This window comes from Pristis pectinata, chromosome 2 (assembly GCF_009764475.1).
Source record: "Pristis pectinata isolate sPriPec2 chromosome 2, sPriPec2.1.pri, whole genome shotgun sequence".
Classification (NCBI taxonomy): domain Eukaryota; kingdom Metazoa; phylum Chordata; class Chondrichthyes; order Rhinopristiformes; family Pristidae; genus Pristis; species Pristis pectinata.
In genome coordinates, this window is record NC_067406.1 from 103,307,058 (window position 1) to 103,325,738 (window position 18,681).

General features: G+C 39.4%; 1 protein-coding gene across 1 annotated transcript in view; it reads left to right on the forward strand.

The window, feature by feature from the left end:
* acox3 (acyl-CoA oxidase 3, pristanoyl) overlaps positions 1 to 18,681 on the forward strand; it is a 120,574-nt gene that overhangs the window by 76,823 nt on the left and 25,070 nt on the right. The window contains 1 exon segment of the mRNA XM_052041392.1: positions 16,647 to 16,762. Within this exon segment, the coding sequence (XP_051897352.1) occupies positions 16,647 to 16,762 (116 nt within the window).

The window sequence follows — 18,681 nt, forward strand, 5'->3', positions numbered from 1 at the left end:
ATTATTAAAATAAAATGATGAATTACTTTATGGTTTTACTGTATCCTGTTTGTAAGCATTTCAGAGCCCTTTTTCCAGACAGCTGGAAGCAGCTGAGACAGCCTTGCCCATTCCTTTTCTGGCCTGTAAGTTTCTAATTAAGTTCATCAGAGCCTCTTAACATTTGACTTGAATTAAATTCTAAATTTGTGATTGTACTGGGTTGTGGTGCTGTGGTGACTTTTACACATCGTTATTTTAATGCTTCTAAATTCAATAGCCCGGAACATGCCAAAATCCTGCCCACCAACAGAAATGCCCCCTCCAATCCCTGCATGTTTTCCCTTACCTAGGCTGGATGTGAAGGGCCAGTCTTGCTCCAGGAGTAGGTCTCGAGTGGCACTGCAGAGGCCCTATCCTTAGAACTCTCTGACAGCCTTCCACCCTGGGATAAGGGCTCTGACTATCTACCCTATCTATGCCTCTCATAGTAACAGCAGAAGGCAAAACTATGGGCAAAGGAAGGGGGTTTGTTTCCTGACAAAACTGTTGGGCCTTCCTTATAGTTTTCAAATGTCCTTGATGTTCTGAGGTATTTAAAAACTGCTAACAGCACTAACAGAAGCAAAAATTAATTAAAATTTTAGAAATGAGTAAAAATAAGAAACTGAAATAAAATAGTTAAATAAGGAACAATTCTGCATTCACCAAAATGAAAATCTCCATTATAGTGAATGGAGTCTCCAATTCTAAGCCAGGGATGACTGGTGTAGGCTTGGGGAGGCAAATTCCCCAATATTATGCAGGGGAATCTCAGCAAGGCCAGGCTCCACATGGAATTCAGTGATGAAACAGAGTGACAGATAAGGGTTTACATTGAGTTCCCATCTGGCCAGCACAGGATGGCTGCATGTTGGCGGTTCCCAACAGAATGCCTGCCACATTCAGCATGGTTAATTCCAACGTTTTAGAATCCTTTAGTTTCTTCGGTGTTTATAGGGATGTAATGTCATAATGGTATATTACTGCACTAGTAATCCAGATGCCTGAACTAATGATCTAGAGACATATTCAATTCCCATCACAACTGCTTTGGAATTAAAATTCAGCTAATTAAATAAATCTAAAATAAAAAACAAGTTTTGGGAGTGGTAATCATGAAATTATAGCATTGCCGTAAAACCCCATCTGGTTCCCTAAGGGAAGGAAATTTGTTATCCTTTCCCAGTCTGGCTTGTATGTGTCTGCCATCTTTAACCAATCCAGCCTTTACATGACTCATTGTAGATTATTCTTAACTGCTTTTGAAATGCCTTAACAGACCACTGAGTTGTGTCAAAACTCTGAGATTACTTTCTCAATATGGACTGAATTGGTTTACCGCCACCTTCTAAAGAGCTATGAGAGATGGGCAATGAATATCAGCTTTGCAAACAATGCCCACCTCCTGTAAATGAATGTAAAATGCATGGTATGTTATCTGTAAATGAAGCTCATATTTTCCAGAACTTCTTTGTAAATTTATTTTTTGCCATGCTTACTCTGTAATTATTTTGTAGAATTATTCAATTTACTTTTATGCATTTGTTCTCTCTATTACTTTGGATAGAAGAACTACCACCAAGTTGTATATATTTCATCTTTTCATTCAGGAAACTTATCAAATGGTTTAAAGGTATTTGAAGTAACTGCACTATAAACTGCAGTGGTTGGACCACTGAAATGAAAGTACTCTGGGCTATTTTTTCACATTAGAGGGAGCAAACAGTAAATTAAAGTGTTAAAAATTGCATCTAGCGTTTCAAAATATCATTGTAGTTCAGACAAGCTTTCTAAACTGTGGGTTACCTAACCCTTGGTCTGTGGACTACAAGAAGTAGTTGATCCTAAAAATCAAGCTCAATCATTTTGACTCTGGGCTTCTACAAAGGAAAGTCAGCAGCTTGTTTCCTTTTTCTCTGTCCCTATTTTTTCATTGGCTACAAATCAGTCTTCTATAAAAGGTTGTTAACATGGCACAAATGTCAAAATTAATTTTTCCAATTTCTATTAAGGAATGTGGTGAACTAATTACATGAGTCTTCAACACTGAAGCTAAAGTTCCCTAACACAAACAGCAATTGAAAGTAAACTTATTGTCAAGGCTTTATGCACTTAAAATGAAAATGCAATAGTTTTCATTTATATGCACTTCGAAAATCATATAAAATTTGATAACAAGCCTAAATTATTAGAGCAGATGACCCAATGCATGCTCTAAGTCTTAAGGAGCATCTTAAAGGAGGAAAGAAAGGTTGGGACGTGGATATATAGAGAGCAAATTCCAGAGCTTATAGGCTTTGCACCTGAAGATGCAGCAGGCACTAGAGGATCAACTACATTCAGATGATTAAAAGGTGAAAATTCAAGGCGTGCAGATATCTTTTTCAAGTAAAATGAGATTACAGAGATTGAAAAGGGCAAGACCATGGAGGAACTGAAAACCTGTGAATATTAAAATCGAAATATTGAAAATTAAGTTTCCAGTGTAAATTAGCAAGCACAGGGCTACATTGTTTTCATTTTATGTTAAGTATAACAAGACGGGCTATTGGAGACCATTAACTGGAAGCCAGAGTAAATCAGCAAGCACAGAGGTACTGTATATTCATTTTAAAAGATATAAAAAATAAAACAAGTGACAGAAAGCATTTTATTGCTGTAATATCACACGTATTTCAGGTCACAGTCACCTCAGATCTGAAATTCATTTCATGGAGGAATTTTTAACATTCACTTCTCAGCTATATAAAACTTTGGTTAGGCACCATTTGGAGTATAACTTGCAGTTCTGGTCACCCCATTACAGGAAGGATGTGGAGGCTTTGGAGCAGGTGCAGTAGAGGTTTGCCAAGATGCTGCTTGGATTACAGAGTACTAGCTATAATGAGAGGTTGGAAAAATTTGGATTGTTGTCTCTAGAGTGTCAGAAGCTGAGGCGAGATCTCATGGAGGTTTATAAAATTATAAGAGGCATAGTCAGGATAGATAGATTCTTTTTCCAGGATGGAAATATCAAAAATTAGAGGACATAACTTTAAGTTGATAGGGGGAAAATTCAAAGGAGATGTGCAGAGTAAGTTTTTTATACTGAGAGTGATAGGTGCCTGGAACGTGAGCCAGGGATGGTGGTGGAAGCAGATACAATAGTGGTGTTTAAGAGGCATTTAGACAGGCACGTGAACATGCAAGGAATGGAGGGATATAGATCATGTGCAGGCAGATAGGTTTAATGTGGCATCACGGTTGGCACAGACATTGTGGGCTGAAGGGTCTGTTCCTGTGGTGTACTATTCTCTGTTCTATGTTCTAAAACTGCCAGCTTCCAGTTTAAATGGATATAGGTCAGAAGTGGAGGCATGTAATCTCTACAGAATGAGAGGCCTCATTTCAAGAATGGTAGAAACTGAGTAGAATTTGCTTAAGTTGTGTGAAATTCAGATGAATGAAAGGTGATCTTACTTGTTGTGGAGAGGTTGGTTTCCTTGCCAGGAAATCTAAAACTAGGGGGCTTGATCTCAGGAAAAGGGATCAATCATTTAGGTTTGAAGTCAAGAGAAATGTTGTCACTTGGGATAGGAAATCCTTAGAATTCTCCACCTCAGAGGATCATGAGTGCTTGGCCATTGAATATATTCAAGGCTAAGATCAATACATTTTTGTAATCCAAGAAACCAAGTGATTGGGGATCAGGCAGGAATGTAAAGTTGAGGTAAAATATCTGTTTAGACCTGTTGATTGGTGGAGAAGTCTTACTTTATATGTTCTAATGTTTATTTTTAAACAAATAGGAGCAAGAAAGACCAATCCATGAAGTAAGTGTCTTTATTGCACGGCTTGTGAGTCATGAGAAGAGTGTGTTTCCTGGGAATCTGACACCCTTGCCCTCCTCTCAAATGTTTGTTTTGCAACTACCCAAATGTCTAACCAACATCAGCCCTACTTATCAATCACAGTTTCATCTGGCTAGTCATCTGGAAACATGATGATTTTTCTTGAAGACATCACTTTTCACATTCTGCTCTTGATTCAGGCACTAAAAGGTTTTAAGAATCTTTATATTGCTTTCCTATTTGCTGCCCTTTTACCCAGTTAGAGCAGAGTGATCAATGGGAAATGAGCCTAATTACTGTCGCTCAATGTGATAAAGACTGATATTCCTGTGTTATAATTCAGTGTTTGTCCCTTTGAGTAAAATTGAGAATGAAAAGTTGAATTTTGTCAAATAATCAGAGGCTTTCAAACAAATGGTTTAACGTCAAAACAATAGCAGTAAGTAATGAGACCACTTTTGGTAAGTGCTTTGCGACATAATTCTGCTACAGCTGTAAAAGCAACCAGATTAAACAATGCCCAAGTACACTTCACAACCGTATGAGAGAAGTCTCATTTGGACAGCTGCAATTGGGTGTGTAGGGTCTTGTTTTCTCAACCTCATGAACTCTATCTCCATTTGGAATATTTTTCTACTTGACACAGTAATGTTCACATCTCTACTCAGTGGATATTAACATCAGAGGAAATCTTTAATGGATACGAGTAAACAAGTATTCATTACACCAAGAAACAACAGCACAATATTTTTTGAAGCTTTACAATTTCACAGTTGTGATGTCACAGAACAATAACTTCCTTGCATTGATCCATTTTTCTTCTCAAATTTCTCTTGCTTCTTAAGCTTCTTTCTCTTTCCAACGCATCGTTCTGATTTGTCTCTAGTTCATTTCCCTCTTTCCCTCTCTCAATGACCTTTTGCTTTTGTCTCTTTTTGTGCCTTGTGACCTATTTTCTTCAATTTCAACATATTTTGTTCAGTTTCATCTGTTATATTTCATAACTGAGCATATTCCCGTCATCACATGGTGTCTAAGCAGTGATATTGTGAAATTATATTCCAAGACTGGGGTCACACAGAGAGAATTTAAATATGTGCTGTCCATGATTTTACATCTATAATTACCACCCGATGTGGTAGCTTGTAGCCAAGAATTCAATTACATATTCAGGATTTTCATTACACAAAACAGAAGGCTTAAAGAGTTAGGCACTCAAACTGCTATTTTGCAAGCCCTGGTGCCCAAGACACTGTGCTAAAAGAGCAATCTCATCAAAACAGCCTTGAATTTTTTTTAATAACCTTTTTAAAAAATTAACGCGTCTCACCCTGATAAATCCGGATGGCATAAAACATATATGTGCTTTATCTTGAAGCAAGAAAATTAATGTGCAAGAACCAGCCTTTTTGTAGAGATATTTTCATAAATAAAATGGAGTATAGTCCAACTGATTAAACTGTTTATTATAGCAGATTTTACTTGGCATGCATAGCACAGAAACAGATCATTTGGCCCGTTTAGTCCCTACTATTGTTTATGCTCCGTGTAAGCCTCCTCCCTCCCACCCTCATTGGGCCCTACAACAGAGCCCACATATCTTTCATGTATTTATACAGATTCCCTCTAATTGATGCTGTTCATCTAATATTTACTTGTACTCTGAGTGAAGACATTTTTTCAACGAGTGATGATCTTACATTTACAGTCTCTAGTTTCCCCAACAAATGAAATTATCTACATCTATCCCATCAAACCTGTTCATATTTTTTCTAGATAAGACAATATTCAAATTATGTTGCCAAATGCATGTCCATTTTTCGTGTTTGTAAATATTGTATTTTGTTGTGGTCTTCCTCAGTATTACCTATTTATCTTTCTTCGATACCTCCATAGGTATGTTGAACGTTTCGTTTGCTTTTATATCTGTAGAGAAGTGGGTGAATTTCAGTGTGTTTTAATCTTATCGGTTCCTAAAATTACTTGCTAAGTTAATAGAGATAATTGACAATTAGTTTAGTACCTTTGCAAAAGTACATCTTAGAAGTTCCATTAAAATTGACCACAATATTCTGATTATTATTAAAATAATCATAAATATTGGATTGCATCCATTTAAACTACTGATCTTGATGTTACAGATTCTCTTGCAGGAATGTGCGTATGGAAATGTCCTTCTTCAGTTAACTAATACATTATCCACATGTTTTTGGTAGATCACTCTCTCTTTCTATCAACCTGTCTTTCTCTGTGTTTTTATCTCTATATTATTCCTTTTCTACCTATCCCTATAACAATGCATTTTGGATTTCATTTTTGCTGGAAATATCCCAAGAACAATCATTGCACTAATTATGTTGTCAGCAGTCAAAACAAATGACTATTGCTTGATCAATGAGAGGTTTCAAGGAATATCTTAAAGAAGGAAAGAAAGGTAAAGAGACAAAGAGGTTTTGGGTGGAAATTCCAGAGCTTAGGGCCTTAACAGCTAAAGTTATGGCTGTCAGTGGTACAGCAATTAAATTCAGTGATGCTCAAGAAGCCAATATTGGAGGAGCACAGAAATCATGGATGTTTGTAAGGCTAGAAGGGATTAAAGTTTAAGAATAGTGACAATGTAGAGAGATCTGAAAACAAGGATGAGAATTTTTAAATCAATGTGTTGCTTAAACACCAGTGATAAATGTGGAATGAGTAGTTAGGGAATTGTGTTTGTGATGGGGAATGAGAAAATGGCACCTTGAACTTAACCCAGAACATCCAGTTGTAATATTTTTGACAAGCAATGAAGGGAACCCCTGGTCACTGAAGTAAATTGTATGTATTAAATTAACATTATCATCAGCAACTGTTAGGATATGTTGAAGTTTACAAATGTGTAATTTCCTTTTTTCATATCAGTGTGGCACATGAGCACATACAGTAGTTAGTGCTGCTGCCTCACAACTGCTGGGACCTGGGTGTGGTCTGGGAGGCGTATGCACATTCTCCTCATGACCACATTGGCTTCCACTGGGTGCTCCGGTTTCCTCCTATATCCCAAAGATGAGCTGACAGGTTAATTGGTTACTGTAAAAGTGACGAAAGAATCAAAGGGGAATTGATGTGCATGTGAGAAAGAATAATTTGCAGGGATACATGGAAATAAGGAAAGGGAGATGGGATTGCTTGATTGGGAACTGGGATGAATCTGAGGGACTGGATAACCTGTCTGTGTGTCGTAGTAAATAACATGTTCATGTCTTTTTCTAAATTATCAAATAGATCTCTCATTACCCCAGGGTCACTAGTTGCTCATCCCTGGGCTGCTGTTCTTTTCAGTGTGGCCCAGGCACAGTCCTCAGGGCGCCCAGCAGCTTGATATGGCTGTGGTCAGCATAGTCTACTTTGAAATCGAGTGAAGCCCCACCTTGACTTGCCAGCTGCCAAAGCTGTCATTGTGCTTGGAATGGTCTTTGATAGGAAGCACCCCCCCCCCCCCCCCACCCACCCTCCTGTCTGTCAGAACTGTGTGTTCCATGCCACCTTTGCCTGTAAGATAATGAGTTATCTTATTGGTGACTGGGTGTCTATGTGGGCCTGGGTGTATGGAAGGGTTTGCAGGGAAGAAGTGAGCGTGTGTCTCACTTCAAGTCTATTTGAGGGGGATTTGGTGAATCAGGAAGTCAATATATCTGTGTGAGGGAAAAGGGAAATAAAAGAGTATATGTTGCTTTATTTTGGTCAGTGAATATGAGAGAGGGCAAAACAAGAACGAATATCAATGTACATCTGTCAGTGAGTGGTGGAGGGAGAACTGGTGATGAATAGTAATTGGTTTTGACCTGGAGATGTGAGTAGCTGGTGTTGAGTGTAGAGTTCTCACCTTCACATATTTTATGAGGTCATTACATATCTAACTCTGCTAGAATCATACAGTCTACAAACAGACCATTCAGCCCAACTTGTCCACAGTGACCATTGGGCACCCTTCCTTATTAATGCCATCGCCCAGCATTTGGTCCATAGCCCTTTATACCTAAGCAATTGGAGTGTTCATCTAGACACTTCTTAAATGCTGCCAGGAACTTCAACCACTCTCTCAGGCAGTGCATTTCAGGTCCTTGCCATTCTGGGTAAAGAAGGTCCCTCTCATATCCCCTCAATTTGTGCCACTCCTGGCTGTCAGTACTTGACTGTTGCTCTGGATGACCTCCATACCCCCTGACACATAGAACCTCTCTCCTTTTGGGGATCTGCTCCATCAGTATTTCCAGATCCCTATCAGGGAACCTGGGAGCCCACTTCCTTCACTCTCCTATCACTGTCATCCATTTTCCCATCCTGAATAATTTTTTACTGGTTGCATCAATGGTGTGTATGACTGTGTGTGTTGTATGGGTCCTTTAAGCAGTGCAGCTAAGTGCTGGTAGCTGCACTACATTGCTTTAGATAGTTGCCATATAAGGAAATATTGGGAATAAAAAGTGTCTGTATTTATGTATGAGAAGGAAGGTTGTGAGCCTTTTGCAGCATTTTCAAACAATATTAACATTACAAAATTGGAGCAGAAGATTTTCTGGGCCAACAAATACACACAATGGAAAAATAGTGATGTATTTTCAGAGACTTGGTAATGCAAATTCATTTTAACATATTAAATATGTTTATGCTATTGAAATGCATAGTATTGAGAACATTTATTTCCCTGTGGTAGTATTTCATGCTTTGCACTGCTGGTCTGAGACTACTTGGAAATATCTTGATTTTTAAGTTCCCCTGTGGTGAAGTATTTAAGTTTTATTCAGATGACATCAGTTTTAAGATGGCTGAAATCTCTCAGAATCCAGTTGAATGTTCTTAACACATCATTTCAGGATGTCACTGCTACAAAAATTGTGCATATAATTCCCATTCCCCATTTGCCTCAGGCCAGCAGTTGTAAATAATAAACAAATCAAATTAAGAATACCAGTAAGTGAGAGATTAGCATTTCTTAGATGTTTCTGATTATGTGGCAATTCAAGTAACTAAAGAACTCCTCTCATATAACAAAGACTTAAAAATGCAAAAATCAGCATGTATATATGATGTGGAAAATAATATAAGGGTACAATAATAAGAGGCAAGGCTTTATGAATTAAGTAAACACTGGATATAGTTACCACCACAGCTTTATAGCATTCAGAGTTCTTCATAAAATTGCACAGACGGGAGAGAAAAACACAAAAGCAAGTAAGAGTTGCACTTATAGCTTTGCGGCATACTGCATAGTATTTGGGGTATAGTTGCTCATGTAGGAACACAACAGCCAATTTGTGCAGAGCCAAGTCCCACAAAAGGCAATGTTATAATGATCAGCTCATCTATTTTAATGCTGAAAATCAAGAGAATCTGCAGATGCTAGAAATCTGAAACAAAAACAAGAGAATGCTGGAAACACTCAGCAGGTCATGCAGTGTCTGTGGAGAGAGAGACAGTTAATGTTTCAGTGAAGACCCTTCATCAGAAATATTTTAATGATGTTGGTTGAGGTATAAATATTAGCCTGCCCATTGTGGATGTTGTGAATGTGACTAAGTCACTGGAAAGACTGTAGACACTGCTGGATATTAAAGTCTTTATTCATCACACCAAGCAGACATTCTCCTGGAGACCCTCACAGCAGAGTCTCCCAAACTCATTTTTTAAGTACATCACATTTTTATACCCTTAAGATCAAAGGTAACAGCAGGTGATTCAATACAGTTTCAATAATTTCATTGTTTACTTCAATATTTTGTGTCCGACAAATGGTTCCATCGCAATACATATTTACAGCAGGAGCACATTGTAACTGATAAGACACCTCTGAAGATTCAAACACCTTTGTTGGGACAAACTAATTCACATGGAGGGTCTAAAAGCTACTGAGGACAGAGAACCAGACACCCAAGATTAATGCTGTGAGGGCTGACTCTTGAGTACACAGATATCCCAGTTGCTGATAGAGCAAATATGCCATGACCATGTTTGACCACACAACCTCATCTTCACCATGGATATCCAGTCCCTATATACCTCCATTCCCCATCATGACGGCCTCACCGCCCTCTGCTTCTTTTTTGACCAGAAACAGAACCAGTCCCCTTCCACTAACACCCTCCTCTGCCTGGCTGAACTTGTTCTCACCCTAACCAACTTCACTTTTGGTTCCTTTCACTTTTTACAGACCAAGGGTGTAGCCATGGGTACTCACATGGGCCCCAGCTATGCCTGCTTCTTCGTTGGCTACGTTGAACAGTCTCTGTTCCAAGCCTACTCTGGCCCCATTCCTCAACTCTTTCTCCACTATATCAATGACTGCATTGGTACTATCTCTGATACCCCTCACTCCTTCCTCAATCTTTCCATCTCCATTTCAAGAGATTCCTTATCCACTGACATCTACAAACCCACTGACACCCACAGCTACCTCGATTACAGCTCCTCTCACCCTGTCTCTTGCAAGGACGCTATCCTTTTTTCTCAATTTCTACGCCTCCGCCGCATCTGCTCTCATGATGAGGCTTTCCATTCCAGGACATCCAAGATATCCAACTTCTTTATTAACCATTGCTTCCCCCTACTGTAGTCGAGAGAGCTGGCAGCCGCATCTCTCCCATTTCCTGCACCTCTGCTCTCACCCCCACCCCTCCCAGACCCAACAGGGATAGGGTCCTCCATATCCTCACATTTCATCCCACCATCCTACATATCCAACACATTATTCTCCACCATTTCCACCATCTCCAACGGGACCCCACCACCAAGCATATCTTCCCCTCCCCACCCCATTCCGCTTTTCGCAGGGACCACACTCTCTGCAACTCCCTAATTCACTCTTCCCCTCCCCCCCCCCAACCATCCCGCTCCCACCACGGGAACTTTCCATTGCCCCCACCATAGATGCAACACCTGCCCCTATACCACGTCCATCCAGGGACCCAAACAGTCCTTTCAGGTGACAGAGATTCACCTGCACCTTCCTTAATATCATCTACTGCATTTGGTGTTCCAAGTGTGGCCTCCTCTACATTGGCGAGACCAAACGTAGACTAGGTGACCGTTTCGCAGAACACCTGCGCTCCATCCATAACAGCGATCTGCATCTCCCCGTTGCCAGTCACTTCAACTCCCCCTCCCACTCCATCACAGATATTTCAGTCCTCAACCCCCTCCACTGCCAGGAGAATTCCAAGTGCAAACTGGAGGAGCAGCACCTCATTTTTGTTGTTGGAACCTTGTAGCCTAATGGCATGAACATTGAATTCTCCCACTTTAAATAATCCCCACACCACTCCCCCCAACCATGCCTCTTTTCTTCCCTTTCCTATCCTATCTATCTTTTCTCTACCCCCCTTTTTTCCTCCTTACCTTTGACCCAGCTCCCGGTGGATCTGCTCTCCCCTCCTCCCCGCACTTGCCTTTCACTATCACCTGCATCTACCCATCACCACCTTGTGCCCACCCCACCTCCCCTCTTTTGTCCACCTATCACTGCTCTGCTTTTCCCTCCTATATATTGGGCTTCCCTTTTTCCTACCTTCAGTCCTGAAGAAGGGTCCTGACCCGAAATGTTGACTGCCTGCTTTTCTCCACGGATGCTGCCTGACCTGCTGAGTTCCTCCAGCATCATAGTGTTCTTCATCATGTTTGATATGCTAAGTGACAGAATTTAGTCTGGTCTCCCAGCCCTCCTTGACCTCTGGAGGAAGAGTGCAAAATAACTTAGTTGGAGGTGCCTTGTTTGATGCAGGCCAATTTAACATAACCCCATTGTTTTATATTTGGCTGATGCAGACGAGAACATCTCATGGTCACTTCACTTTACAAACCATATCTTGAGTAGCCAGTCCCCTGTTGTGGGCCAGCAGCCTGTGGTCTATGGACATCTTTTAATTTCAAAACTGATTACTGATTTTACTCTGATATTGATATCGGTTTATTATTGTAACTTGTATCGAGGTACAGTGAAAAACTTGTCTTGCATACCATTCATACAGATCAATTCATTACACAGTGCTTTGAGGTAGTACAGGATAAAAACAATAACAGAATAAATTTAAAAATGTAGAACGATTATAGTAAAAGCAATGTACTTCACAGTTAAACAGGTTGTTTTTTGAAGAATGGTTGGTTCTTGTTTGAATTAATGTCTACTAACCATAATTTCATAGGTCCAGAGTAATCCCTAACAGTGGATAATTAGCCAGTGTCTGAAAGATGCCATGATGTCTTAGGAGGCAGAAGTGGCTTCAATATGGCATTAGAAGACAGTGAGTTAGGAATTGTATAGTATATTAAAGTGATGCTATCCCAGGATTGTGGGGGAGCCTGCAGCACTTTTATTTGAGGCCCTCAGACAACAATAATCTACTGTGCATCAGCCAGTTGCAGTATGTGTGTGGCATGATTTCTGTAACAGTTGCATTGTTGCAGTAGAAAAGGCATTAAACAATCAAAGTTACACAGGGTTTACTTCCACAATCCCTTGTTATTGCAAAAAGTGGTCATTGTGGGACAAATGAGTTCAGAAGCAGATTTGGGGGCAGTGCAATTCGGGGAAGAAAAAGACTGATGGAAGAAAGATCAAAAGAAGATTGCAAGGCAATAGGGGAAGATATCTGGTGGAATAGGGTTAGTTTGAGCAGAGGGCTAGGGGGTGAGATTTGAGGGATGAACTAGGCAGCTTGTATTGATTGGCAAAGTTAATGGGAGAAATCAGTTCAGTGGATTTGGTTAGGTGTTGTGTTTGGGGGAGTAGAAGAGCCAGGACATGAGTGGGGGATGGGTGACTTGATCAGGAACGGGATTGGAAGGGAAAAAGGAGAGATAATTGGGATACTGAGGAGACAACTAGAGGACTGTGGGCTTGGTAGGATGTCCAATCAGTAACTTTAAAGTTATAAAGGAGAAGCTGCCTGAAGGAAATAGTTGTCTCAAACTCTGCCAACAGCCCAGGTAAAGTCAAGGGCTTTAACTAGTGCAGAAGCACTCACATGCCTCTTAATTGTGGTATAAATTTGTATAAGTAAAATGAAAATGAGTGTTTCATGCTGTTGATGTCATTGCACTTTATCATGACCTCCACTCGTAGTTCATCATGCACAGAAAATACCTGGATAAATTCTGAAGGGTAGGATGAATAGCCAGAGGTTGTGATCCATATTATTACCAACAAGATAGCAAGAAATTAGATGAGGCCCTGCGTTAAGATTTTACAGAGTAAGGAAAGAGATTAAGAAGTAGGATCTCAAAAATAGTAATCTCTGGATTACTCCCAACGCTATGCCCAGTTTAGAAATAGGAGGACTGATGAATGTGTGGCAAGAGATTTTTGGATTCTTGAGCTGATGATGGATACAGTGGGACCAGAGCAGCATGAGATGCCTCCTGCCAGTCCAAACTTAGATGTGGTCCATGTTTGGACTACTCCATTGTCAACATTATGAATTTTGCTGAGGACTGGAAACAGCCTGACCTAGAAAATGTCATTGATAAAGCAGCTGGACATACTTATTTCAGGATTCGACTGGGAGAAATAGCATCAAAAATAATCTCCAGCCGTACAGTTGGCTTCTGGGAACAACATAATTTTTTAATGTAATGTATGACTCCTATCCATTAGGTGCCCTTGAACCCAGAGACATCAGCTTTGTTAGGGTATCTTGTTTTCATCCTTGTTTAAATATTGCATTGTTGTTGAGGGCAACTGTTTGTGTTTCCTGTGGCTTTCAGTTATTGCTTTAATGTTATTGTGGATAAAAATTATGTCAAAAAGGGATACCCAGCTATACATCTCTGGTCCCCTGCAAAGACCTTCATGACCTAGTGGCCGATCCCCATTCTGGTGAAGACAGATCCTTCAGGCAGGCAATGCACTTCAACCTTCAAAACTTTAGTCATTCCTTAGTATATCTCATGGTCATGCTGCATAATTTTTAATCCAAGTGAACATCATTCCAGTCATATTTTTTCTGATACCCTCCTGCTGGCACTTTTTCATCTGAATAAACATCCAGCATTCTGCTGTCAAAATTGAATCCTGGACAGATTAATTTTGTATTGGCCTCCACTCTGCCTTCGTTCCTTTGCTTAGCAGTCACTGTTTTTTGTGCAAGTTTAAATATATCATAAATATTTCTGCTGATGTTAGCAACTAAGATGTTCACTTCTACAGCTTTAGATATATGTACATAGTTGAATCTGATACCGCCTCTCTTTGGTTCTTCATCTTATGGATCTTCAAAACTGAAATATAAGAGGCAAAAAGATAACATGGAAAGGAGGAGGGTAAAATATTTACATACATGTTTAAAATCCTGACAAGCTCAGAGGGGGATCATGTGAGATGATGTAACTTATCATCTCAACAACGTTCCATTGGTTTCTGAGGAATAGGCCACTAGAAAAATACACTGCACTAGTTGTTTGTGCTTTTATTTATTCTTTCTTTTACACAAATGTGTTCCTTCTGTGTATGGACTTGTGAATTAACAACAGAGGATTAGGTCATCAGGACTCTAATGCACTGAAAAATTGTGAACACATTACTTGTCTGTGCCTGTGATTTATTGGCATTTCCTCATTCTGGTTTAGCTATTGCTTTTTGTCAATTCAAGCAAAGGTGAAACAAGTGGTGAGTTCACATACAATATGATTTCAGACAAATGTGACCATCTGGGTTCTTTGTGCCCACCCAGTTTTATGGAGAAAGTTTTTTGGCTATTTTTAGTAACATTATTTGAATTGATCTGATGAAAGTTTGATGTGGGAAACCAAATATCTAAGGCCCCACCAAACACCTTCAACTATTTTCTGTGACTGAAATGCCATTTCAATTAAAAAGGATAAGACTTGGTTTCGTATATTCTGTCACAATGCTGTTGTTGGACCGATGCCAATATTGACAAGGGAAATAGCAGATGAATTCTGTATTAAGCAATTCCTTTGGGTGGCAACATTAGTGTGTTTATAAAATATGCTCTTATTGTTTCTAATGAAATCGTACACGTGTACAAAGGCATTTAAAATTTCAATGAAAGTACTTCACTTAACTTTTTTTAAGAAACTCTTTCTAATGTGACCATCCATTGTAATTTGAGGAATTTTATCCTAAAGAGGCAAAAACAGTCATCACTGCAATCTGCCAAATGCAATCTAAAAGGACAAGGTACTAGAATCCTGCAGGATTCCTCTTGCTAACAATATTTGGATTATTAAATCTTGCACATGGACCAGATAAAATGAAAAGGTAGTTTTTAGGGGTTTTTTTCATGGTTTATTTCATTGGAAACTTCACCTTGTCTCAATTGTTCTTCACTAGATTTGTACAAGAAAGGAAAAGCATAACAACTTATAATACCAAATTCAGGAGTATCTTTTTACAACTTGTATAGACTTAAACAGCATCATGCTGAATTGTAAACTACAGAGAATTATAATGTATTGCTTTTCACACTAATATATATCCCAAGGCACTTCACAAATTCTGACTCCAGAAAGGATTGTCAGTGTTGTGCACAGATATTTAATGACAGCAAACAAGGTATGGAAACAAGGGTACTTAGAAGGCAGATTAAGATTATAATATAATAAGAAATTAATTTCTGCTTTAATTTTATACATTCTGTGTTCTGAGATCTGAGGGTCATACTTTTGAAGGTATTTCTAATATCTTGGTGCATAAACAAATTATCAAATTTTCTCTCAATAATTTGTGCTGGAAACAGTCAGCAGATCAAATGGCATTAGTAGGGAGAAAAAATCAGATGTTTCGGATCAAGGACAAGGACTGGAAAAATGAAAAGACAAATATATTTGAAGTTTTACAGAGGGGGAGGGATGGAGAGGACAAAGTGAATGTCTGTGATAGGGTGCAGACCAAAGTTATTAAGGTGACAAATACCTTAAAAACTGGCAGTTGAAGACCAAAAAGTACAAGGGAACAAATTAAGTAAAACAGAAAGCTACAGCCATGTCTCTGAAGGTTATCTAAGATTGCTAAATTCAGTATTAAATCCCAAGGCCTTTAACGTAGCCAGATGAAAAATGAGGTGCTGTTCCTTGAGCCTACATTGGGCTTCATTGGAGCAACATAAAAGCTCAATGATAGAAATGTCAGAGTGGGATTAAGACCCCATCAATTTCAATGAGGATTTTAGCCCTGCCTTTCAGGAGGGGAAGCTAATTTCTTCTTAATTATTTTCTTTTATTCATAATTATTTCCTTAAATCTAAACAGAGGCCAAACAACCAGGTTATCCAAAGCATAATTAGGTCTGGCAGTGGAAGAGTCAATACACTGGTTACAATGTTGTTTTATCAGCTCTGACTTACATAACAAATGAATTATGACTGCTTCTGAATTTCCATGATTGCTACTGAATTAACCAACTCAGTTTTGCCTCTGATCCTCAACAGTGAAAGAAATTGCATCAAACATAACAGAAGGCAAAGACATGCTCTTGATTCAGAGCACAGAAGATTAGAAAGGTCAAAATACAAATGTGCAAGGGGTTACTTCACTCTTAAGTGGAGCATTTAAGATGTGTTCAATGATAATTTCTAGCAGTGAGTCCCTGGTGTATATTCTTGATGGTACAGAGACCACTTTAAGGTCTGCTGGAACACATTGCATACTAAATTTAGTTTAAAACCATTGTGTTGCTCTGTATCCAAAGAATACCTTAAGGAAAGAATTATGGAAGAAAATTACAATTTAGGCTCTGACAAGTGAAAGCTAGGTCTCTATTGGAGAATGCTGTTTCCTAATTTATTTACACTTATCTTTCAGTTGCATTGGCTGCATACAAATGGCTAGTTTGCTACCTGTTACGTGAGAGCTATGTGAAACTTGATGATGAAAAGAATTCAGGAAAATCAGACTTCGAGTGCAGAAACAATTGTCAGGTAAATTGTTTTCAGTGGCAAATTGTTGAAGTGGCTACTTCTGAATAATAGTTTAGCCCTTTAGTTATTGTAAAAGTTTGTTGCACTCATTTATTGCTTGATCAGAGATGATTGCTCTTGTGTATTGATTGACATCATCTGCTACTCAACCACAATATTATCCAGCAATCAGTAAAATCGTCAATTGCGAATATTCACAGAACATTTGCGTATTGTGCAGCAACATGCGATCAGTGAAAAAATACTTCCTTTTGATGAAGAGTCATAGAGTAGTACAGCATGGGAACAGGCTCTTTGGCCCAACTCGTCCATGCCAACCATGGTGCCCACCAACTAGTCCCACTTGTCTGCATTTGGCCTATATCCTCTAAAACCATCCTCTCCATATAGTTATCCAAATGACTTTTGAATGCTGTTACTGTACCTGCTTCAACCACTCTCTCTGGCAGCTCATTCCATATACGCAACCCCCTCTGCGTGAAAATGTTGTCCCTTTTAAATCTTTCACCTCTCACCCTAAACCTGTGCCCTCTAATTTTAAGTTCCCCTTCCCTGGGAAAAAGACCATGTGTGTTTACCTTATCTCTGTCCCTCATGATTTTATGCACCTCTATACTTCCCTTTTATGCAATGTTTTATACTTTTATACACTTCTATGTTCTTTGCCTGGCTGCACTTACTCTGTTGTCTGTTTTCATTAAGATGTGGGAAGTGGCCTACATTTTCTGGGATTTCATCATAGATTGGTAGGGTTCTGTTATGCAATAGTGAGGCCCATTCTCTGATGTGCTTCAGTGAATGAGATGATGATGGTGAGATTCACCGTCATCTTCAGTGCACCAACGCAGACCTTGGCCATCTGAGGAAGGAGTATTTGAAGATCAAGACTTAAACCTGGCACAAAGCTCAAGGGCTGTTGTACAGCCATGGCGCACCTATGTCATGGCGTAGTGACAACAGACATGTCAAAACACTGGAGAGAAACCACCAGTGCTATCTCCACAGAACCTTCAAATCCATTAGGAGAATAAGCAAACTATTATTTACGTCTTCTTTCAGGTTAATTTTCACAGCATTGAGACCATAGCTACATTCAGTCAGCTCTATGGGCATGTTCACATGCCCAACACCAGACACCCAAAGCAGCAACTCCATTCCAAACTCTGTTACGGCAAGGTGTTACCAGGTAGACAAAAGAAGATTCAAGGATACTATCAAGGCTTCTTTGCAATAATGTAACACGAACACCAGTTTGTGGGAATTCCTGGCCTATAACCCTTTAAAATGAAAGATAAGCATTCGGGATGGGATTGAGATTCCATTTGCCAGGAGTTCAAGAAGGCCCAGCACGAATAGTAGTAGGAGGTCACCACTTTCAAAACTATCCAACTGACCATCAGGTCAGGGACTTCCTGTTCCACCTCTGCAGGTCCCACATTAGTGTCATCAGCCTCTGCAGAACCCACAGAAATGGATTGGGAGCAATTCATCCACAATCCTGAAGGAGACCCTAAGAGGATTTACTGTTAGTTTAAGTCCAAATAAATTTAAGTGCATATGACTTGGTGATATTTACTAAAGAGCAAAACCAGCTGTGGCAGGAGGTAAATACAAGTGTGCCAGGTAAATAAATATGGTAAACTGTCACGATATATCAACAAGTTATTATACAGTTTACAAAGAACATTCATGTACAGGCTTGGCATAGTAGCTATGTAGGGCAAGAAACTCATCTTTGATCATTTGCATCCACATACAAATATATTGGCAGCTGCATGTACATTAGTGTGTTGACGAGTTATTGAAGTAGTAAAGAGGCCTGGACTACTGATTCAGTGGCATGATTTTCAACCTCACCAAGGCAGTTGAGGTTTACATTTAAGTAGTTAAATAAACCTATAATTTGACATGAAAAGCTA